The 23,827-nt window shown below is 49.3% G+C and overlaps 7 protein-coding genes across 9 annotated transcripts; 2 read left to right on the top strand and 5 right to left on the bottom strand.

The window, feature by feature from the left end:
• Positions 1-151: 151 nt before the first annotated feature.
• On the bottom strand, positions 152-2,930 carry FOXG_22529 (uncharacterized protein). Of its 2 annotated transcripts, XM_018402944.1 has the most exons (2): positions 2,789-2,930; positions 1,942-2,463 (listed from the first exon to the last, which is right to left on the bottom strand). In XM_018402944.1, exons 1-2 carry the CDS (start codon positions 2,802-2,804, stop codon positions 2,150-2,152), a joined length of 330 nt encoding a protein of 109 aa, XP_018257378.1. In that variant the 5' UTR covers positions 2,805-2,930; the 3' UTR covers positions 1,942-2,149. The 2 variants fall into 2 exon arrangements, with proteins under 2 accessions (XP_018257377.1, XP_018257378.1); XM_018402943.1 differs by lacking the exon at positions 2,789-2,930 and having other exon boundaries at positions 152-2,685.
• A 5,363-nt stretch (positions 2,931-8,293) lies between these two features.
• Positions 8,294-11,393, bottom strand: FOXG_16448 (uncharacterized protein). Its single transcript, XM_018396468.1, has 2 exons — positions 10,903-11,393; positions 8,294-10,837 (listed from the first exon to the last, which is right to left on the bottom strand). Exon 2 carries the CDS (start codon positions 10,099-10,101, stop codon positions 8,908-8,910), a length of 1,194 nt encoding a protein of 397 aa, XP_018257375.1. The 5' UTR covers positions 10,102-10,837; positions 10,903-11,393; the 3' UTR covers positions 8,294-8,907.
• FOXG_22528 (uncharacterized protein) lies at positions 10,928-11,128 on the top strand (the record flags this gene model as incomplete). The annotated part of the gene is made up of 1 exon (XM_018402942.1): positions 10,928-11,128. One exon carries the CDS (start codon positions 10,928-10,930, stop codon positions 11,126-11,128), a length of 201 nt encoding a protein of 66 aa, XP_018257376.1.
• A 335-nt stretch (positions 11,394-11,728) lies between the features above and the next one.
• Positions 11,729-14,525, bottom strand: FOXG_16447 (uncharacterized protein; the record flags this gene model as incomplete). 2 transcript variants are annotated; one of them, XM_018396466.1, is made up of 3 exons in its annotated part: positions 13,729-14,525; positions 13,295-13,626; positions 11,729-13,234 (listed from the first exon to the last, which is right to left on the bottom strand). In XM_018396466.1, the coding sequence occupies exons 1-3, from the start codon at positions 14,270-14,272 to the stop codon at positions 11,729-11,731; spliced, it is 2,382 nt and encodes a 793-aa protein (XP_018257373.1). In that variant the 5' UTR covers positions 14,273-14,525. The 2 variants fall into 2 exon arrangements, with proteins under 2 accessions (XP_018257373.1, XP_018257374.1); XM_018396467.1 differs by lacking the exon at positions 13,729-14,525 and having other exon boundaries at positions 13,295-13,647.
• Positions 14,152-15,958, top strand: FOXG_16446 (uncharacterized protein). The gene has a single exon (XM_018396465.1). It carries the CDS (start codon positions 14,637-14,639, stop codon positions 15,297-15,299), a length of 663 nt encoding a protein of 220 aa, XP_018257372.1. The 5' UTR covers positions 14,152-14,636; the 3' UTR covers positions 15,300-15,958.
• A 199-nt stretch (positions 15,959-16,157) lies between these two features.
• Positions 16,158-16,313, bottom strand: FOXG_22527 (uncharacterized protein; the record flags this gene model as incomplete). Its single annotated transcript, XM_018402941.1, has 1 exon — positions 16,158-16,313. The coding sequence occupies one exon, from the start codon at positions 16,311-16,313 to the stop codon at positions 16,158-16,160; it is 156 nt and encodes a 51-aa protein (XP_018257371.1).
• Positions 16,314-16,572: 259 nt separating this feature from the next.
• On the bottom strand, positions 16,573-19,860 carry FOXG_16445 (uncharacterized protein). Its single transcript, XM_018396464.1, has 2 exons — positions 18,199-19,860; positions 16,573-18,145 (listed from the first exon to the last, which is right to left on the bottom strand). The coding sequence occupies exon 1, from the start codon at positions 19,401-19,403 to the stop codon at positions 18,294-18,296; it is 1,110 nt and encodes a 369-aa protein (XP_018257370.1). The 5' UTR covers positions 19,404-19,860; the 3' UTR covers positions 16,573-18,145; positions 18,199-18,293.
• Between the last annotated feature and the right edge of the window lie 3,967 nt (positions 19,861-23,827).

The raw sequence follows: 23,827 nt of genomic DNA, 5'->3' as shown, positions 1-23,827 counted from the left end.
GCTCTGTGATGCCAATCTCTCCGCAACCTCTATTCGCAGGAAAATCGTGGTATCATACGAGCAGCACAATACGAAGGTTATGGAGGTCCTCCAGAGCTATCCCGGCCTAATTCACGTCTCTTTTGATGGCTGGAGGTCCGGAAATCGGCACGCGTTATATGGGATTATGTGCTTCTTCCAAGACGAGAAGAACAATCCCTGTAAAATCGTCCTTGGAGTACCCGAGGTCTCTACTCGCCATTCTGGCACCAATATTGCAGCAGAAGTCCTCGAGATTATCGATTCATATGGTATAAAGAATAAGATCGGGTATTTCACGCTTGACAACGCCGAAAACAACGATTCAGCAATGGCTGTAATCGGAGGAGAGTTGGGCTTCGATGGACGCAAGCGCAGAGGTCGATGCTTTGGCCACATACTCAACCTCTCTGCCAAAGCATTGCTTTTTGGCTCCAATCCAGAGGCATTTGAGAATCAGCTTTCCGGCGCAGCAGCGTTATCTGAAACTGAACACGATCTTTGGAGGAGGAGAGGGCCAGTCGGGAAGCTCCACAACCTCGTTGTTGACATCGACAGATCTGATGTGCTGAGTTACCTTCTTCGAGGTGTTCAGCAGGCTGATATGGACCAATCTATCGATCCGAGAGTTCGAGCGCGGAAGCCTCTGAACATCGTCGTCGATAACGATACCAGATGGCTGTCCCAGCTCTACATGATCCGCCGCGCGATCAAACTCCGTCCTTACCTCGATGTGATGATTCTTAAACACAAACAGGCTTGGGAGCAGGACAATAGGTCGAAAAGGACGGGCCTGATGAGGAGGTCGGCTGTTCAACCGCGAATTTGCCTATCCGAAAATCAGCTTTCAAACAAGGATTGGGACGTCCTCGAACACCTCGCCACGATTCTTGGATTCTACGAGGTCACCGTCAAAACCCTTGAGGGAGACGGTATTCAACGCAAACGGAAGAGAGGGTGGGTCGGCTCGTACGGAAATATCTGGGATGTCATCCAAGGCTTCGAATTCCTAATGGCAAAACTGGAGGAGTACAAAGCGTTCGCGGCGGATTATCCTGATCCCGAACACTTCAGGATCAACATCAACCTAGGGTGGCAGAAGCTCAACAAATACTACACAATTCTCGACGAGACACCAATATATTACGTGGCGTTGGCTCTCCACCCTGCGTATCGATGGGGTTGGTTCGAAGAACACTGGGGAAAACATCCGGATTGGATCGCAACTGCGAAAGAGATGGTTCAGGAGGTATGGGAGACCGAATATCGCAACCTCGAGGTGGTATTGAGCCCAGGAAATGAGCCCGTTGCTAAACGGCGAAGGAAGTACCAAAATGCCTTCGAGGAATACTGCGAACAGTCACGATACGAGCCATCAAGCCGGTTATCGACGCCTACGACCACGCCAGCGAGGATGAGGTCTTCTGCGACTCCTGAGTCCCCGAGGGACGAGTACGAGGCGTGGCAACAAAGCTGGGTTCCAACAGACACCGATATTCGGGACCCCATCGCATATTGGCAGGATAACCGAGCTCAATATCCCCGCCTCTCTCGAATGGCTCTTGATTTCCTCACGATCCAGCCGATGTCAGCCGAGTGCGAGAGGCTCTTTTCTGCCGCAGGTCGATTGGTGACTCCCCTGCGCAGCCGCCTTGAAGTCGACATAATCGGGATGTGTCTAGTGCTGCGTTCGTGGATACAAGCCAAGATAATCGACGACCTGGATCCTCTGTTCGTTCCCACGCAAATCAAGGTCGAGAGCAGCGCCAGAAGCGAGGCGGGCGCAAGAGAGTCAATGGCGTCATTTCTCGGCCGAGCGAGAGAGCTGGCAGAAGAGGAGAAAGGGTGGGAATAGTTGGTGGGGCATGTTGCGAATATCTCGTCAATTAGGCCAACTGGGACGGGACAAGAGCACGAACGAGGTCGAGTGCGACTTGGGTAAAATGACTGTTTACGAGGAGAGAAAGAGATTCCTAATGAGAACTCTGACTTAAGCTATTTACACAATATTCATAAAGTGAGAATATTCATAAAGTATGAAAGTCACATGATCGCTCCCTTACACCAACTCAACGTCAATCCATTCAACGAAGGCGTTCAGTTGATCAACTCAACGAGAGGTCGGCGATTACTAAGCCAATTCACTCAATATAGGTCGTCCGTTGAGTTGGTTGAGTTGTTTGGGTCTCTGGATATAGGGTGTGCGATCAAGCGTGGCTCTTGCCCTGTCGAACATCAAGTCTAGCCCGCGAAGGATAACCTGCAACTGGGCTTCAGTTTCGGCAGAGCTCCCGATATAAAGTCCTTGCCATTGACCAAGTAGGTATCTTCTACTCCATTGCGAGGCCGGTAGCTTCGCCGTGGCGACAATGATTTCGAGTGATCTATTCCGGAATAGCTCAGCCCAGCGTGTGTGCTGTAGCCATGGGGTCGTCTCGCTTGTGCCTGTGGCCGCAACATAGTCAGTCTGAGTGCTTTCGAATGGTCTCTTCATGATGTGACCGTTCTGTCGTCGTGATTGGTATTTCCAAAGAGATGATGATGGCAATGAAGATTTGTAACTCGTTGGGCTCATATGCCTCCGCAGGTCGATAGCCAGGGTACACGACATACGCGCGTCGCCGCGTATAGGGCATTGCATAGTGTCGCAGGCCGGGCATGGTCTCAATGATCCTCAGGAACAACAGCCCTTAGTAATCAAGCTGGGTGATTTAAAGTAAAACCTGTGGGATGGAATACCCCACACTGAAGATAGAACCAATCAACTCACTACTGCTGCTCATCATATTCACTCTAACCCTTTAAGCACGCTCAGTGCGACAGTTATGAGCCCGGAGACTCTTTCGCTACGTCGCACGCGATATTTATCACCATTACCAGCTTTCCTGTCAACCTGGACGCAATGAAATCTTTCTTCCGACAGGAAATTCTCTTCAGAGAAACCGGAACGAAGTTGGACCGGTTGCATTATGCTTACTGCGGGGTTCATCACCAGCCGCGAAAGCAGCAACTACAGAGAAGACTCAGAAAAACTGATATTTTCATAATGATTTCAATAAAAAAGGAAGCTAACGCATTAAATAGAAGTCAACTAAAAAGTGAAGTTAACATTGCCTTTACCAAAAATCATCAAACACAAGATGTCGATCAAAGACCATAACCTCGCTATGCTCAACGCCCGTGAAGACTGGACGAACTGGATTAATTCTATCGAGGACCTTGCCGTGCGTAATGATGTCTGGAACTATTGTGATCCAGAAGGGATCGAAAACCTGGTCTTTACTGCGACCAAACCATCAGACTCAGCGAGCAAGGATACGATCCAGAAATACCACAGCCTCCAGGCTATCTACGAGAGCGAGAAGAAGAAATATGACAAGGTCTCTGATCGCATCGACCTCACGGTGTGCCAGGAGTTCAAGCAACACTACCTCGGAATCCATGACGTCCGCGGCAAACTCATCGCGCTGGCTGATAGCATCCAACCCACTGCGAAAGATCAGAAGCAGAATGTCAGGACCGAGTTCGAATCGCTTAAGAAAGGCCCTGGCAACACTAGTCTTGACAAATGGCTTAGCCGCTGGCCTGCTCTCGTCAGCAACGCCAAGCGTTACAAGATCGAGAATCTCAGCGAGTCACAGATTTGTGATGCGTTCATTGAAGCATCTCGTGAAGTCAACCCACCGTTCTACAACTACATGAAGTCCAAAGAAGCTCAGGTTGAGAACGAGAAGAACCTCATCAGGGAGGCAGCAAAAGCAATGGAGAAGATCTCAAACGCTTTTCTCACCGCGCTTAACGAGATTAACCCTGACCATGCCAGTAACGGCTCTATCACCGTTGCAAGCTCGGCTGATTCTGAAGAGGACGAAAATGATCAAAATGATGATGCCACTATTGTTCAGAAAGCTCAGAATACAACGAACAGAGCTCTCAGGACCTTCCGCAAGCTCAACCCAACCCTCTCCGAGAAGAAGATCACGATCGGATTCTGTATTAGGCAATTCAGAACAATGGCACCACCGAAGGAGAACGCTACTAGGGGACGAGCAGCCCATGCCACATTCCAAGATAGGAAGCATGACTATGGCTGGGACTCGCAAAACGAGGAGAGCCAGCCCCAGCAGAAAAGACAGCGAACACAACCTTCATCTTCGAGCACAAACCCTCAACAGTGCGTCTGTGGCATGTCTCACAAGTATGCTGACTGCTACTACCTAAATCCTTCGAAGGCACCAGAAGGATGGACACCAGCCATCCAAGTCCAATCGAAAGTCATCACTGCAGTCAAAGGGAGCAGGAGGCTTCGGACAAACATCGAAAAGAACTTTAGGAGAAACAAGATCAACCTACCTAAGTTCTGGCAGTCTGACAGTACGGAGAATCAACACAAGACTCCGACAGAAGACGAGACTTCAAACACTGCTGCCGCGTTACCACGCAAATCAAGAGCTGCATTTGTTACGTCAAAGTTCGCACTCAGCACAACCGCAAAAGACGAGTACGGCGACTGCTTTCGACTCGATAACTGCGCGGATACGCATGTCTGCAATGACCTATCTCGCTTCACTAAATACAAGCCTCTGGAAAATGAAGTCATCGAGTTTGGCGACTCAGGCACATACATCACGGGTGTCGGCAATGTCACAGTCCATGTTGATACCCCATCGGGTCCAGGCTTAATCCAGATCGAGAATGTTGCCCATGTTCCCGGATTCCACTGGAACCTCATCAACACGCACTCTCTCGAACAACAAGGCCTCTATTTTAATACTAGGACCTGTTGGATGGAGTATTCGGATGGATCAAATGCCTTCAAGGCAACAAAGTATGGTGCTTTCCGAGTGGTCGAACCTTGCATGAAGGACGCTGTCTTCAAGGCAAAGTCGCACCAAGAGGCTGTGAAGTCATTTGCAATGGCGACCAAGTCGAGAACACCTCAAGTGGCAATAGCATCTATGGATATCTGGCACGCAAGGCTTGGCCATATCCGTAAGGAAGCTCTCGAACACGTGCCTCAAGTAGTCGAAGGAGTCGCACTTGGCACTCACGACTTTGAACGAAAATCTGAGCTTTGTCCCGAATGCCAACTCGGACAGGCGCACCAGCAAATCTCACGTGTACCAACCTGGAGGGGAACCTACCCTTTTGAAAGGATACATCTCGACCTTGTCGATATGGAGGAAGCCTTCAACGCCGACTCCTGGGTCGCTCACTTTTATTGCGACCACTCGGCTTACCACGTATCCTTCAATCTCCCGAACAAGGCTCAAGAGGAACTCCTGTCGGCTACGCAAGAGTTTCTCGCCATTACAAACGACAACTGGGGTTTCACTACGCGGTACATCCGATCAGATGGCGAGAAAGGTCTGGGTAAGAAATGGAAGCATTTCATTACAATGAAAGGAATCATCTTCAATCCATCTCCACCAGATACGCCAGATCAGAACGGTCCTGCCGAACGTTCTGGGGGGGTGATCATGACTATCGCTCGCAAGCTTCGAATACAGGGAAATCTACCTCAGAAACTCTGGCCCTACATCGTTGCTCATGCTACCCGCCTCCTCAATCGCATCCCGGTTCAACGAAAACAATGGCAAACTCCGTTTGAGATGGTTCATGGCAGAAAGCCGAACCTCTCACATCTCAAAATCATTGGCTCTCTCGCCTATGTATTGATCAAGAACAAGAAAGCTCGTCCGGCCAGAGCGAAACTACAAGAAAACGCGCTCACGGGATGGCTTGTCGGATTCGACGCAACTAATATCCACAAAGTTTGGATTCCACACCTCGATCGTGTTATTGTATCTCGTGATGTTCAAATTGACGAGAAAGTCATGTACGATCCACAGCTTGCCACAACTCGTCCTGAATCAGGACAGGCTCTCGCCATTACGGTCAACGAAGTTGATCTGGACGAAGAAGATGTTGAGCCATTGCCTATCACGGAGGATATAGCAACATCAGTTCCTGTTTCGATCCAAACAGAAGTAGAGCCACCTCCACTAGGGTTGCTTCTCACACCACAAAGCTCACCTGAACGAGCAACAGCAGGGGAAATACAGGTTGAACAGCCAGACGTGTTGCGGCCCCCGAATCAAGCAGCTCTCCATCAAGCATCATCGCATCCTCGGACAAATATGGCAGGAGAAGAGGCGCCCAGAAAGGAAGGAACAACGGACGCCGAGGTGCTCCAGAACCTTCGGACAACTTCTGGGAGAAACATCAAACTGTCTCAGAAAGGTCAGGATGCAATCGAAACACTCAAACCGCGCTCCACCCTACATCGAGTTCAGAAGCGAGCACGAAGACAGGCATACGCTCTACGACTGGAACGCGCGAAGCTGGGACATCAGATCGCCCACGCCTTCGCAGCTGCACGGTCAATCCGAATCCATCGGAGGGACCTGCTACCACCACCTGAATTCTGGCATCAACTAAAACGGCACCCTGAGAGAGAAGGCTTCAAACGAGCTGCAGGCGCCGAGATCAACTCACTCAAGGAGAAGAAATCCTTTCAACTAGTTGATTGTCCAGAAGGCAAACAGATACTGCCGCTCAAATGGGTCTTTACCTACAAACTGGATGATACAGGACATCTCATTCGTCACAAAGCCCGCATCTGTGTCAGAGGTGATCTTCAGCACCATTCTGGTGAAGATATCTACGCAGCAACCGGTGCTTATCGAAGCTTCCGGATTCTGATGGCTCTCGTCTGTGCGTTTGGGCTGATATGTCACCAAGTTGACTTCAAGAACGCCTTCGTCAACGCTGAAATGGACGAGGAGGTCTACACCACATGCCCACCGGGATATGGTCAATCAGGAAAGGTCTGGAGACTGCTCAAAGCGCTCTATGGTCTGCGTAAGTCACCAAAACTGTGGTACCATGAACTTGTACGGTTCCTCAAAGACCTGGGATTTGAACAATGCCCAGATGAACCATGCATTCTCATTAACAACGAGACTCATCTTGTCTTGTTTCTTTACGTCGATGATCTTCTCATCATCGCACAATCTGACTACCTCCAACAAGTCAACGAATTCAAAGCAGCAGTAAACGGCAAATACGGGATTAAGGATTTGGGAGAAGCAATCACCTTCCTCAACATCAGGATCCTTCGAGATACCAAGGCCAAGAAGCTCTGGATCTGCCAGGATGGATATATCGACAAACTTTGTAACAAGTTCGGGATCGACAAATCAATGAGAACGACAACTCCTCTCATTCCGTCGTACCGTCCCCAACCTTTCGAAGGACAGGCCACTATTCGACAGATAACAGAGATGCAAGAAAAGGTAGGATCAGTTCTGTATGCGGCAGTAGTAACAAGACCAGATGTCTCCTATGCAGCTAGCCAGTTAAGCCAATTCGCTATGAACCCTTCACCAGAGCACCTGCGGTATGCGAACAGAGTTCTCTCATATCTCCAGACCACACGGTACTATGCCATCGAGTTCTCGGGCTCTGTGGATAAGGCCACAGCAGTAGAGACAGGCGATGATGAAGTACTACAGCAGTCAAGCGACGCATCGTTCGCGGATGATCCAGAGACTCGAAGATCCACCCAGGGCTATCTCATGAAGTTGTTTAGCGGGGCAATCATGTGGCAGTCTTCAAAACAGAAGACTGTAACCACGTCAACGACTGAAGCGGAACTGTTATCGCTGTCTCATACAGCGAGGGAGACAATAGCTCTATACCGACTGTTCGGTCAGATACAATTCGATCCAGAACACCAACCACGCATCCTCTGTGACAATCAACAAACAGTGGGACTGGTCCAGAAAGAGAGACCACAACTAACATCAAAGTTAAGACACGTCGACATCCACAATTTTTGGCTAAGACAGATCCATCGAGACGGCAAAATTACAGTTCAATGGGTTCCAACAACAGACATGCCTGCAGATGGCTTCACAAAACCTCTTTCAGCAGAAAAGCATTCTCACTTCGTGAAACAATTGGGTCTGGTTGATATCTCACTGCGGATTGATCCAGAACACGTTTCAGAGGAGGATATCGATCAGGATGATATGCAGATCTCATCTGATACAGACTGAAATCTGGGGGGGTGTGTCGCAGGCCGGGCATGGTCTCAATGATCCTCAGGAACAACAGCCCTTAGTAATCAAGCTGGGTGATTTAAAGTAAAACCTGTGGGATGGAATACCCCACACTGAAGATAGAACCAATCAACTCACTACTGCTGCTCATCATATTCACTCTAACCCTTTAAGCACGCTCAGTGCGACACATAGCTTGAAGTTGAAACTCTCTGATGGGAAAAAAAAAAAGCAAAGTCGACCAATGAAATGACGAGATCACCACTTTGGCTTACATTTTGCTGGGGGTATGTTATTCAGAGTCCTCTTTCAGGTGAAAGTGGAATGCGGGGTTATCACAGGGATTACCAGCCAATAGTATTGCAAAACGTCCACTTTCACTGAAAGTGGGAGGATCGATAATGATGTAGATAAGATAAGTAATAGTAATAAAGGCCGAGCGTCTCGAGCTTCTGCACCTTTGTTGGGGATAAAATGGGATGAGTACTTTGCTCCTGAACAGGTAAGGGGTCCATTATGACTAAGCTTAGAAAAAGTAATAACATAGGATGAAACGGAGAATATCGATTAGACGTTTTACGAAGACGATAGGTATGTCATATCCAGCAAGCAATAGCAAAATCATGCCGTTGTTTGGGTCTGGAGTGATCTAGTTCAACAACTTGACAAGGGTCAGCCGACGGAAACGCGACGCGTTTCGTGTTTTAGGTTTTCTAATTTCATGAGTGCGGTCCAAGAAACGCAGTGCGTTTCCATCCGGGAAATATGGGGCGAAAATGCTAGACGATGATTGGTCAAAAACAGGAAACGCAATGCGTTTCTGCTAGTAATTCTTGAGTAGGAATCTCCGATGCATCTCCGCCAGGCCGAGCTCGAACATCTTGGCAAAGGAACAGAGAATGGTAGGGAAGATGGATGGCAGAAAGCTCCTCAGCACAGTAGTGTATGCCCGCTTCTCCTTGAGAAAGAATCGCATGAGCTGGAAGATGGGATGGAGAACACTGAAGAAGTGTCGGTGGCCACGCTCAAGCTTGCTTGGTCTGATGGTCACCACCTGCTCCATCCGGAAAGCGACCTGATCCTGCGACATGGCTGCTCTTATGCGATGGCCCTCACGCGCGAATGGCATGGTCAGAGACGGTTGGTCAGGCGTCTGCTCGCCAGCGAGAGTTCGCAGCAGTCGCTGTTGACGGGCGGAGATGTACCCTCTTTGTATCGCTTCGCTGGGAGGAAGGGTCAGAGCACCAGTGGCGATGCCTCGAGCGGGAAGCAGGTCTTCTGGGCTGTGTCGGATCGTCCGCTTGATGTTAGAGTAGGCGTGAAAGTAGCCGAAGGACAGGACATCGTCAGCACCGTTGTTGCGATAGCTCATGTTGTCGCGCATCACAAGGCATACATCATCCAGGAAAGGTGGCGGACGTGGTGAAGAAAAGTTCCCATATCTGGAATGGAATGCGAGGGGATAAAAAGTGAAACCTCTCGAACCGCCAAAATGCCGAACGATTGCGCGCCGGTCTGCTAGGAGCGACAATGTCCCGTCGTCGACATCCTGCTGAAAAGCGCTTCGGATCGAGGGGTTACGCTCGATGCAGTTGACGTCCGCTGCCAACGCGTAGGAGATCTGGTCGATGTTGTCGATGTTGTACTTCTTCTCCAATTCGGTACGGAGATGTTCAAGTCCATCGCTATACAGGTGCTCTTGGTAGATATCATGATCGTTCTCGGGGTCGGCTGGGTTACCCTCCGTCGGCGCTTCGTCCCTACTACTCGTACTATCTCTCTGGCCGTCATTACCGTCATCATGATCATCTATAGCATTTGCACCGCTTGGGTCAAGTTCAGAGTCGGGTTCGGGCTCGATCTCGGATTCAAGCTCAGGCTCAGGCTCGGGTTCAGGCTCAGGCTCAAGTTCAGAATCGGGCTCGGGCTCGATCTCAGACTCAGACTGAGACTCAGAATCAGAGTCTGAATCCGGATCATCGTCATCTTCGCTCTCGGATCGCAAGCGTGTCTCCATCGGTAGGTCTTTGAGCTCCTCATTGACTTCAATCTCAATATTAGCCCCGCAGTCATACGTATGGAAAGCAGGCTCATTGTCAACCCAGAAGCGGTCGTATGAGTGATTTTGGGAAAAGTCTTCCAATTCCTCGTGAAGAGTGTCTGGAAGGTTGTCCACTTGTCATACGATAGACTCGACGTGCGCCGGTCGTTCAAGCCCCATGATGGCTCAACCCCTTCCCCCAGGAGTTCACTATCCGTAAAGACCTCGACGATGTATTCAGCAAGAGCTTTGGCATGGTGTCGCTCGACGGCGCTGCTTTGACGGGAAGCCTTCTGCCGTTGTCGGCGCTGGCCGTGCGACCCAGACAAGTCGTCCATCTGGCTCTGTACTGGGTGCATCACGATGAACCAGACTTCACGAGATGCTGCAGTCGCAATTCGAAAGGTTCGGTTACGAATATCGAAAGACAGGTTGGTCGACACGTGCTTCCCAGCGTACGATGAGTGCCAGTATCTCAGAGTAAAAGTGACGTTGTCGAAGAACCCGCTCCGTCTCGTGATTGGGCGTAGAGGCCGGCCGACGATGCCTATCATATCCAGGTGAAAGATCGGGAAGTATCTATCTTCAGGATTAGCAGCCCTGGACCCGGACGCCTTCCTTCCGTAGTCTATCGTGTATCTTCGCTGAAACATTTCGAGCGCCTGGGCTGCATCAAAATCGGGTGCGTTCGTTCGTGATATGAAGTTTTCGGCTGGAGTAGACACCGCCATTGTCAACACATAGAAGTTAGCTGGAACAGCAAGCTTGCATACTGACGTTTCATCCTAAGGCTTCCCTTGGAATGATCAATCTTGAAGTCGTCCTTATTCGTGGCCTGAGCCTCAATAGCCATTCTCACGCCATGCTCATCAAGTTCGTCGTCGTTCGTATAGAGTTCGTCGACAAAATCGGTGCCGGCAAAGCTTTCAATGCCATCATCGTTGCTTTCTTCAGCAGCGCCCACAGGGACGCAATCCTCTGGTTCTGCGATCTCGTCCAGTAGAATATCGTGCTCATCCATCGCGTCGACGATTATCTAGCGTGTCGATCAATATGGAATACTGTTTTTCGAAACCGGATAGACCATCGATTGGTAATCGAAAGCACCGCATGGCTGGACAGCAACAAGCCGCATCGTAAATGTACGCCGCTTGCATCGCATACCTACAGAAATGATGGCGGGATCCTCGGGAGATCACCACGAGCCATGTGTGAATTTACTGCAAGGGTGAGCTTCAAATCACATCACCCCTGTTCGTGCTCATTTCCGCAAAAGCCACAATCACACCGACTAAGAGCGTGAGGCCACTTGTACCCTGGGGTTGAAATTATTTACGAAACGAGCTTGAGTTTAGTGAAAGTTAATTTGAGTCCTACTCCTTGTCGATCGTATTCGTACGAACAGTCCTAATCACATCGTGGTCTCGACCGATCACATTAACGACGTAGGTAGGCCATGATCACTATGCTTCTCTATTGAACTTACGCGCTTTCTCATCATAGCACTAATTCGCCTCGACTCCGCGTGACCATGCAGGCTTATTTTACACGATTTGATGCCCAAGTTGACACCTAACGGTTTTGCCGCTCATTATTTTGCATTTCATCCCGGTATGTCGTTCTGGGTTAAACTGCGCGAGAATAAACTCTCGGCCGATTGAAAGTTTGCTACAATGTTAGGTTGCTTTGAAGAGGTGGGAGCGCCCGCTCGCAACGTCCCCCTGTCTGATCCCCCTACTCTACGTCGTTGTCCTGGTGGCCTCGCCTCTGGCAAAGAATGCCGCTGTGGCTTGCCAAGATGATGATGTCGCTCCTTGTCCGTCTTTGACTTGATTCTTGGGGGCACCAGTGGCGGGATTTGGATAATTTCGATGTCTCGGGGGCTCTTTGGCTGCGATGCAACCCTACCAGAATTGAGGTCAGGGTCGGGAGAGGAGTCGGAGGAGTCAGTGCCAGAGTCACAGTCAACAACAGGGTTACCATCATTATGGCCCGTTTTCTTTGTTTTTTCCTGCGCTGGGACCACTTGCTCCTCATACAGGTTGGGAGAAATTCTTGGCCCGGTCACTGTCACCGGGACGCCAATTTTTGCTTTTTCATGGCTACCCGCCGTATCAGGATGAAGTTGGAGCTGGTGCTGAGTGAGCCATCGACTCAGCACAGCCTCGAAGGCCTCGTTCCCAAGCTTTTCCATCACGATAGAAGCTGAATCGGCTCCAAGCTCCGGATCATCTCTAATATAGTCCCCCAACGATTTAGTCAGGACAAGGTGAGTGGAGCGAGAAGACGTTGTATCAGCGCTACAAGCTTGGTCATGATGGAGGGTGCGACCGCTACGAGGCCGCTTCATCCACTCTGAAGAAAAGTCGTGCCCAACCCACCGCTGGACCATCGTCAGTACTTCGCTCCACGTCTCGTGTGTGAAGCGCTTCGTGTATTGAGCGCTGTCGACCTGTCTGGGTGCTTGCTCCAAATACAGCTTGACCGACGGACTTTTGAAGTCGCCGAGACGTTGAAGGACAAAATCGAGGACTTCATGTTGCAAGAGTATAGAAGCCGCCTCGGGCGTTGAGCTGTGATGGTGGTCTGGCTCCCATACGAAGACACCAAGTCTCTTCTCAGCCTCACGGACGTCTCGATCGGAGCAGTGGTTCAATTTTGCTACTATATCAGCCCGCAGAGGCGGTTTGTTGTTGTCACGTTGATTGGAGATCGTGGTAGGAGTAGCATTCAGCCAAGCAACAACATGGTTCATGACCTGAAATAGCACCTTCCCATCGTCTTTGCTCAGGCTTATGAGACGGTGGATATTGGTGAACCGTAGCCGGGAGGTCATGAGAATCCTGCTGTAAATCTCTTCATATCTCGCGTCATCTATCGCAGTGAGGAAGCCGGGTCGACGTTTGGTGCTTCGAGTCGTAGCTGCCGACGACGACGGTGATGATGATAATGAAGGCGGGTAGAAAAGTGTCCGGACTTGATCGTTTGTGCGGGTCGGGCCGAGGAACTCCGACATCTTCTTCCAGTCCGCCAGCTCTACTTCGTTGGCAGCATCACCGGGAAGTTGAGATAGCGTCTGCAATACACTGCGGAATGTCGCAAACCAGTACTACATACATAGCTTTCGTTAGTCAATGAGGTCGACTGTCACTAGTCCTGTTTCACTTACATCGTCGATTCTGTAACTGATCATCCAGTCCCATGTCGAGATCTTGAAGGTGGCTCTACCGATAGACGTCTCGCACCAGCGCGTGGCCATTTCCCTCCATCTCTTGTTTCTCCATATTGTAGCCAGACGGCGGGTGGGAAACTGTTTATCACTCCCTAGTTGCAGGACGTCAGTCATCTGGTCCTTGACTTGGACAGCTGTCCCGCTGAACAGTTTGGGGTCTTGGCTTGATGCTGCGACAACTTGCACCCAGACCTGGCCATGACTATCAGCCATGCCTGGATCCTGTCGGTTAACCCGAAGTTTGAGATTCAAGTTCAGTGGTAGGGTATCTGTTTACACGCATGCATCATGATTAGCTGAATTGGAATGCTAGGTTCAGACTTCCTACTGGGAAGGGGCTCGGTCATGTGGCCGATGATGATGGAACTCACCCTTGTCGTAGAATTCGCAGGTCCACCACAGCTCCTCCTCGTTAGCGCCCGTCTCCTGCACGTACGCCTCGAGCGCCTTAATGCGATGTTGTCCAGCCATGACCTCCACTGGCCTACCGTGGTTGACAGATAGCCATTCGTCGAAGAATGGCAGTTCTTCGGAAATCTCGGGGCTGGTTGACAGGTCTCGACGCTGAAGATGTTTCATCATCCTCGCCACATCAGCTCGACTGCAGAGGACCAGTAGATGATTCTCTTCCGCTCTTCGATTTAGTCCACCCTGTGTGAAAATAGCGCAAAGGTTTCGCACATGCTTCGTATCCAATCGCCGGTTCTTTCCCAGGCTCCATGTAGAAGTCAGAGCCTTAATGGGCATACGAGCCGTCAGAATTCGGTATTTTCGTGCTTGCTCCCAAACGGAGTCCTCATCTTTGAAATGCAGCTTCTTTCCGAGTCTTTTTCCATTCTCATCCGCTTCATCATCATCTCTTCTCCTTTTTTTTGACCCCCCGGCCTCGACGACTGTCGACGGCGGCGGTGCCATCTAGCTCGAGTCGCTGGACGGTCGCGCGCGCAGAATAATGCGTAGTGACGAATCTGCCCTGGCCCAGGCAAAATTCTCGTCACGCGGCTGAGTTTCGTCCGAAAAATATATAGAGGCCAGAGTTCTAATAATTTTGTGCTCTTAAATGATGATGCGTGCGTATCCTAAGCGCGGTAGAAGCCACTTGAGGCGCATATTGAAATTAGGGGCAGAAATGATGGGGAAGGGACAGTAACGTCAGTTAAATGCTCTCCACAGGGATTGTTGTCGGGTGTGGGGGCTGTGATCAGACCAGGGGCGGTGGTCATTTGGCATCCTTGCCAAACTGGGCCAAGACCCAAGTACGCCACCTTGTGCGAATCAAATGTTGTCAGCAAGCCAACCGCACGTCGACGTGACCAGAGGGTTTCATTCTTTTCCTTCCCCTTTTCCCTCCTTCTCTCACAGGCATCTTTCAAGCCCAGGTTTCAACCTGAACGACTTCAAACACTCTGCATCAACCTTCATAGTATTATTCGCAATGGGCAGGCCCGGTGATGATGACGATGCAGAGTTCTTCGCGGAGGAGTTTACAGAAGTCCGCAGGATGCTTCAGGGCCGGACTGTCGAGGAATTTTCGCAGCTACCTCTGGTGCAACGCAAGTCTGTATTCAGGCAACATCTTGTTCAGCCTCAGCGGGTCATCATCGAGGAAGGCGATGATGGCCATGAGATGAATCCTGCGATTGCCAACGGAGTTCTGCTGCTTCAGCAGCTATTCATGGGCAAAGACGAGAAGGGGAAGCAGATGGTGAAGGAGGCTCGTGAGGTGTACTATGGCGAGAACGAGTTCTTGGTGAGACTGCATTGGTTATGCGAGTTTCAATGTGATCAGTACGATATCGACACAGAACCGGTACCCATCGCCCCATTGGTCCGACGTCTTGTTGTCGTGACAAACCTACACGACAAGTACGACTGGGAAGATCATACTGAGGACAATCCGTGCTATCCTTGCGACGGCATCGGCGATGGAGAGGGAACATAGATCCCAACCATATTCGACCCCGGCGGAGATATCGTGGCAAGACGAACCCGGAAGCGTTTGGAGGAGCTCTTCTTGTTCATCAACGCAGAGGAGATCACGCTAGTGCTCCGCGGAGGTGGACCGCCTGATGGTAGTGATGTAGAAACGCGTCAGACCATCGCAGACATATCCGTCACAGTCAAACGGTTGATAGAGTTCTTTGGCAATCGCTTCGCTGTCCAGAAATGGCCTGACAGCAAATCTCGCCCGACTCGGAACTTAATATCCTATTGGAATAAACCAACAGATCTCACTAGACGGGATATAAGGGAAGGCAGGGCTTCGTTTCAGCAACACATGCAAATGGACGTGGAGAGGTGGACGCGTGAGCCAGTCACATTGAAAAGCCAAAGCTAGGTCAGCCAGGATTAGAAAGTATTTTGGGGTGTATTGTAAACTTAAAAAACTCGGACTTGACTTAAAATAGCTAGAAATAAACGCGTGATCCTGGTCAAGTCACCCTTGTTGCCGATGGTTCGCGACGCGTGGAGATCCGCGCCGTTATGCTGGACTTCCCCTTGGTTTGGTTATCAGCTTTGCTGCATCAAAGTGATGATGTGGATCAACAGTTTTCACTTCATGCCCCGAACCCATCATTTTCCTATATACTTCAAGTAAACAACAATCTTCTATAATAATCAGCTGTTTGGCCTTCGTGAGCTGAGTATCATATATGTATCTATTTATGTCTCTCTTCCTCTCACGCAAACAGTGTACAAACGCATTATTGCGGGTTGTATATAGGGTAGGCTGGACCTGGACTGGCTTCCACCAGTGAGACGTAGACAGGCCGGGGTTGCCCCCTTGTCATCCAGAATTTTATAAATAAGTCGGATTCCCCCACCTACCCAACAAGAGCATCATGATGCATGCATGATGATGAACAGCCTCGACTCTCGCTGTTCCGATTGCCTCCTCACAGAGCACACCGACACTGGTGACGATGTGAGTAGTCCCCGATACCAGTCCTGCCATATACAGCTCATTTTTATTATGTCCATGAACCCTGACGGCTTACGGTAAATTGAAGTCCACTGTGTCCCTCGGGAAGAATCGTTCTAATACAGCCTCGTAGTCGCATTGTATGACATATCCCAATATATCACGGTATATGTATATGACGGGAAAGATTATCATGATGTAAGTCACCTTGATTGCAGATTGGCAACTTCAGTTTTTGTACCCCAGGGTACAAAGACTTACTGCCTTTGCTTATAGACTTGACTTGGTGGACGTCGATTTGTACCCCAGGGTTGAAAATTATAGGCCCCCTTTTCTGAACAATATATAATATATATTATATATATATATGACCTCTTAGTTTGTACCCTGGGGTTGAAAACTTCTGGTTCTACTTACTTTACGCAAATGCCTAAAGTCATTTACTTACTTTGTACCCTGGGGTACAAACGTGGACTTACTCGTGACCATAAGGTTAAATTCCCTAGGCTAGTATTTCTAGCCCACTTCTAGCCTACCTTTTGACCTACCTTTTAACCTATTCCAAGCCTACACCTAAGGCTAACCCCATCCCCAAGACTTTCCCGAGCCGGGGTCATCAGATCTAACCCCAACCCCACTTGCCCTTGGGGTTGGCGGCCAAACGCAGCCGGACTGGCGACCAGGGTTAGGACCAGAGCACCAATGAGATGATAAAGCGCCTCTGCCATCGCTGAAAGTCGAGTCGCGGCAGTCTCGCCAAGTAGCCCCTTTCAAGTGAAAGAGGAAAACAGGGATAACGGCCCAATCAAGACGCGTCAAAGTCCTTTTTCACTTGAATTTGGAGCTGGAATAATGATGTAGACAGTGTAGAATCTACGGGTGATTTTTCGGAAGAATATCGGCAAAAATCAAGGGTGGTCTAGGTTGGCACGGACGAAAACTGAATAATGCGACACGTTTTCGTTCAACCTTGGTACAGTAGGCCTTGACTGGAGCGATGGATGATTCAGTCAACAGTGTCCCAACTGTTACGTACCCCAATCACTGCTTGCAGTCATTCGAAACAAGAGTTTGTTCAACGCGGGTGTACAAGTTGATGGCGAGGATAGACGATGGATGGACATTGTGGAGAGTTGGAGGCGTCGAGCTGTCTGCGGATACAATGGCGACATCATAACAAGAATGCGATATTGGTAGGGATTTGTGATGCCAGGGGTTTACTGATAGTTGATGGGAGGATAATGCAGAGCTGGAGACTCTGGCGAGACAAAGGATCAAAGAAAGTGTATGTCTCGTTTGATATCTGCTGTAACGCGATGATTGATATGACTGTCCTACAAAACATGTTACAAGTCAAACTCTTGCTACCCGACGGGTGTTTGTTCGCAAGACCTTCGACAGAAGCGATACATTGGAACAAGGGGACAACAGCTCGCACACATGAGTTGAGGTGAACCCGCTAGCTGACTGGGTATACACCATCACAATGTGCACACTCATTGATCTCGTGGTTGTTGGACATCTCTCGTCATACAATCGTGCAGTTCCATGTTGAGCTTGACATCGGCGCGGAGAAGGACACGTTGTACAGGCCGAAAAGGTCATGTACAGCTTCTCCTTCCTCCCTTATAGATACAAGGTAGAAGGAAAGTCTTGTTGTACAGGACAGTCGTGGATGGATGGTATGGAAGGATATTGGCCGTTTGTTCCAGTCCTTGTTGGTTTCGTGTACGTCGCATCGCCAGTCAAGGGCCGATGCAAGATGAAGCAATGGGCAAGTGGCAGAATGTCGAGTGATGTATTCGGGCGCCTTGCTCAATCGACAGATCGGCGTCTGTTAGCCTGCTCAATCGGCAGCTCGACGTCTGTTGCTCGAGTGTCAGTAACCACATTCGCCTGGTCTGGTTCATGAACTTGCCCAAGTTGCAACATGTTGTGCTTGGTTGTACGTGTCGAGGGCCTTATCGCCTCTAGGCGGCAGAATGTTTGATGGCGCGGGTCAGACATGGACGCTCATCCGCCGGCAACACGAGCCGCCAACTCGTCAAAGATGACTCCCTTGATCTTGTCGGCAAACGCCTCGTCATCCTTTCCACGTTCAATCCAATCCACTCGACTTGCCAGCGACTCAATATCTTCGCTTATGGATATCAACTGTGTGTCCTCCTCTTCATCGCGACCCTTATTCGCCTGTTCCAGAATGGCCATATCTCGTTCCAATTCCTCATTCTTGTTCTGCAAGGTCAAGACCTTATCCTCCAAGCATGCGACCCGCTCGCGCAGCTGCGTGTTCTCTGTTCGCAACTCTTCCACCCCGACATTGACTTGTGCTCGTGGCTTTTCGACGTAGGTCATTATTATTGACTCGAGCTGTAGTACTTTTGTCCATAGCCGACTGCTACCTTTGTCGCCATCGCCATCGTTGTCGCTATCCGACCGGGGCCTTTTGCGTTCGAGTGGGGGGGCTGGCGGAGGGAGGGCCGCAGCGTCGTCGTAGGTTGGGAGTGCTGGGACTGTTTCTGGCAGAGAAAGATGGACTGGCTTGCCTCCAAGGCCACCGAACATTCGAGAGATGTCGGTGTCGGGGCCAGATAATGGTTCAAGGGTGCGCTGCGATATGGCGTCTTGTATGAGAGTGAGCTGAGCAGCGGTGATGACCTCTTCACTGACGTATATCCGCATACGGCGTGCACGAGACAGCTCTCGAAGTGCATCCAGCACTGCTCCAGAGCGTAGGCGAGCAGCTGTGACTGGCATTTGCACATACCTGGGAGCCAGGAAGGCAATGGGCTTTTCTAGTGTAAGATCGAGGCATGTCACGGCGTTGGAGAAGGTGGTCTTGATATCATCAGACGGTTCCGTCTTGATGGTAAAGGCAAAGGAGCTGATGAACAAAGGGCTCAAGCGAAGGTATATTGACGCGTGTTTTCCTCTATCCTTGAATCTGACGGGTACCATGACCTCGAAAAGGGCACCGCGTTGACCTTTTGTTGTAGGCGCATCGAGTCGTAGTGTAAATTGTATCGTGCTGTTGATCGGATCAGGTGTCGCGAGGGAACGTGTTGTATCATCAACATCCCATTCGATAACGGCGGTCGTGTTTTGGATGCGTATACTCGACATGGCGATCACTATATTAGCTTTACAAAGAGAACACGACTCACCTGAAAGTTTGAAAGTCAAACTCAACAACGCAGACCAAGAGAAGTACCCGACTCGGCAGACAGGCAACCTGTTGGACTCCGGGTGCACCGCAAGACCCAAGCAGGTCCCTTCTACAAGCCCCGACTATTCTGCAAAAGGAGCAAAGACTCAAAGGAGTCAAGACTCGTTAGGCAGGTATATACCGGAATTTTATGACGGCTGCAGCGCGTTGCACAGGTTTCTCTTGGTGAGCGGTTTTTTGAGGTATTGTCGCGTCGTTATGTTTTATATTATGGTGCTGAGAAATGACATTCCGGTAAAGATGGCGACAGAGAAGAAGATGTTGAGGAAGACATTAACATTGCGAAAGGGAAAACGCAGAGTGTGATGTGATGTTGGTGACGTGAATGAGGAGAGCGTGCGTGAATGGTGAATGAATGCAGGCATTCACACATCAGAGGCCCTCTAGGACTCGGAAGAATGTGGTTCCGTATCACCTCAGGCAGCAATCCGCCACGCGAATTTTTTCTGTGGGTACCGCCACATTCACCAGCCACAATGGGTCTGGACTCAATTGATACAGGGAAAACACATGACGCTTTTTCTCTGCAACAGTGAATTTCCTTGACTTTTTATTTCAACAGTAACTTTCTTTCCAACAGTGACTTCTCTCTATAACAATGATTTGTCCTTGTAACAGTCGCCCAGCATCACCACCACACAAACCACATTGACTGACGAATTTCTTTCCATCTCACCATGCACGGCTTTTAATTGCCCAGGAGCAATATTCCGGTTCATCATCGGCGATTTTGTAGCACATTCGGTACTATTTTGGTATCCTCCACCAGCTTGCATCGGGTCCCTAAGTCTATTCCAGGATGCTTTTTGGCAAGATGAGTGGCAATTTCTCTAGCCAAGCAAGCATATTGGCACGTCTGACAAACAAGAATCCGATACTCAGACAGAAGCATAAACGGGTAAATAGGGTTATTTAGATAGCTTTTAAGTAGACTATGAATACCTTCCACACGAGAAGTAACGACAGTACCAAAGTGAAGATGCTGATCAACCCAAGCTTTTACAAGCTTCTCCTTGTGAGGGTTTAGCCACGTTGCATGGAAATATCCAATCTCATTGGCGTAGGCGGGTAGATATCGCTGCTCAAGCTGCTGAACCCGCTGATCAAAGGTTACCTGATCAGCTGATTGAATGATTAAATGCCACTGGTTATTAGAGATGGATTTAATGCTGCATCATTACATAAAATGCGCTTTTTGCATTAAATATTTAAAGCAAGACGCGCTTTGTATGCATTATTTCCTGTCGCACTGAGCGTGCTTAAAGGGTTAGAGTGAATATGATGAGCAGCAGCAAATGTGTTGATTGATGTCTTAAGTTTTCTCTTGTGCGGGGTATTCCATCCCGCACAGTTACTTAAAGCATATAGCTAGATTACTAATGCCTACCCTGCGACATTTCCTCTTCTATCTTAGGCTTAGCGCCTTCTATAATAGGTTTAGTGCATAGGAACAATATAAGTCCTTTTCCGACCTCCTTTTCTCCACAGCCTTCAACCGTCTGTCGATGTATCCCCCTGAAACTTCTCAATTCGACTCCCCACTACCTTCAGACCCTCCGTGTGTCTTCTACAATGCCCAGAACCCCTGGAAGGCCAGCCGATCACCAGGTCCACCGAGAATTTATCACGCTTGCCTCCGACGCTAGTTCGGGTTTCAAGAACTCTAGAGTCAAGTGCAAGCACTGCGGCCACGAGATAACCAAGGGCACTACTCGTCAGAAGAAGCACTTACTTCGCCATTGTCCCAATTACAAAAGGCAGCAACAGTCTCAGCAGCCTCAACTTACTCATCACTTTCCTGTAGTGGACAAGACCTTTAAGCAGATGCTTGATGAGCTTGCTGCTATAGCAATTTTTGCTGATGGCCGTCCATTTAACCTCTTTGAGTCCAAACGAATGCGGATTCTGTTGAGCAAGCTAAACACTGCCTGGCAACCACCGTCTCGTCGCCGAGTACAGCGGCTGCTAGCCCCGACTTATTCTCAGTACCACAATCAAGTCCAGGCTATCCTCGACCAAGCAGAACATATCAACGTAATCTTTGACGCCTCAGACAACATCACAAGTCATCGAATTATCAATATCTCGATACAGGTGGCAAATGGTACGGCGTTCTACTGGAAGACGTTTGATACAGGACAGATTCAACACACGGCTGAGCACTACATCGATCTTTTGTATCCTGAGCTGGAGATAATTTGCAAGGGCAACTTCTTGCGAATTAACTCGTTTTGCACAGATACGGATAGCGTGATGAGGAAAGCTCATGTGCATTTGGCAGCAAGAAAGGAATTCCAACATTGCTTCTTTTCCCTCTGCGATTCACATGGGTTACAGCTACTCATCAAGGACATCCTAGAGCTGCCGTTCTTTGAGGAGGCATTCAAAAACGCTACGTTAATTGTCACCTTCTTCAAGAAGTCGAAACTGCAGTTGGCTCGATTGAGAGAAGCACAAAAGGCTGCTTGGGGCCACCATAAGGCGTTTTTATCTGCGTGGGTCTTTCAGTTTTTCTGACTCCTAGCTATAGCTGACTGCTCGCTTTAGTGTAATCACACGCTGGGGCAGTCAGTTCAATGCTTTACAGTCAGTTTTACGCTGTAAAGAGCCTCTCCAAGCATACGCTCGCCGTCCTGACGTAAGGGCAGAGCTAGCCTCCGGCTCTCTCGAGCTTCTTCCAAAGGTGCTGGAGTCTGTCAATAACCCTCACTTCTGGATACGCCTAGAGACTGTTTTGGCCATAATTAAGCCTGTCAACAGTCGTCAGCGTGCCTCAGAAGCCGATCGGGCTCACATCGGCCATGTGATCCCTCGTTGGCTGGAGATTAAAGCAGAATGGAAAGCACTTGACGAGTCTCAGCAACATCAAGACGTGAATTTCAGCGAGCTGTATTCCGTATGGTTAAACCGTATGGATAAACAGACATATGATATTCATTATGCGGGATTTGCATTACGGCCTGACACAGTCGGGACTAAGCTTGAAGAACAGCTGATGATGAAAGTGCTGCAGTTCTTTAAGTCAGCAGTCAATCCTGCTGACTACATCAATATTGTTCGAGAATTTAACCACTTCCGAGCACAATCGGGCGGCCGGTTTGCTGCAGGAGGCTTAGTCTATTCAAAAGAATGGACTCCATTAGATGCTTGGATGCTTCTTGATAACCAAGGCAGCAAGCTGGCTGCACTTGCAGTCCGGATCTTTGGAACCATAGCCAATTCAGTTCCCTCAGAGAGATCATTCTCGGCAGTTAACTTCCTCCACAGCAAGGCACGCAACAGACTCACACCAGCCAACGCTGACAAGTTGGCGTTCATCTACATGAACGAACGGGTGCTAGAGAGGATAACGCAGTCTCAGAATCAACCTCTTGATCATCGCAATGATCATTCTACGGTGGTCAGCTGGGAAGATTTGACAGAAGACGGTTGGCTTACACTCGAAGATACGTATATGGAAATTCATTGCGCATCAAATCTGGAAGTTGACGCTGTTGTCGGCGAGTTCACTCACCAACCCGCCTCCGACGGAGAAGAGACAGTGGTGGACACACTTGAGGTCGAAGATGGGTCAGAGAGCGAAGGAGCGGGGGAAAAATTGACCTAATTTTGCTTGGTTGTTTGTATGATATGGCCCATGGGCAGCTTCATAAATGGGTCGTAATATTGCAATAAAAAGCGCGCTTTTTATTAGGAATAAAATGCTGCTTCGTTATAATAAAAAGCAGCTTAATACACATGTGTATTATGCACGTGCCCATCCCTACTGGTTATAGAACTCTTGCCAGCTAAGAAGCTCTGCCTCGATTGTCTTTGGATCTGTTCGGTGTTGAATAAAGGCCGGCCGACAATAAGCAAGGACTGTCTTATTAGCATGCCAAAGGCATAATAGAAGGACTGCAGATGGAAAGCAGATAGCAACTGCATTTAAACAAGCTAAAGCACAGTCCGTAATAATGACAGACGGAAAGCTTGTATTGCAGACCTCATATAAAGACTTCAGTCGTTCGAGAGCCCATTGGTAGTCTTGTTCCTCTTCGCCGCTGAGGAATGGAAAAGCAATGCAGAATGATCGTTGACAGGCATCAACGCCGATATTGTCGAGAAGCGGCATGCCATACCGATTCGTCTTATATGTGCAGTCTAGAAGAAGAAGGTCAGGATATGCTTGCAGATAGGTAAGTGATTCAGGATGAGCAAATAAAACTGCTGTAACCCGTCCTTCACTATCTACCTGCATACGATTCCAAAAGCCTTCTTGATCTAGCTGGTTAATAAGAGCATGCATTGTGTTCTAGCCAAAGCGAGATGATCGTCGAGC

This window comes from Fusarium oxysporum, chromosome 14, assembly GCF_000149955.1.
Source record: "Fusarium oxysporum f. sp. lycopersici 4287 chromosome 14, whole genome shotgun sequence".
Taxonomy (NCBI): Eukaryota; Fungi; Ascomycota; class Sordariomycetes; order Hypocreales; family Nectriaceae; genus Fusarium; species Fusarium oxysporum.
Note: the sequence above shows the minus strand (reverse complement) of the source record. Positions and strands in the feature narration are given on the sequence as shown.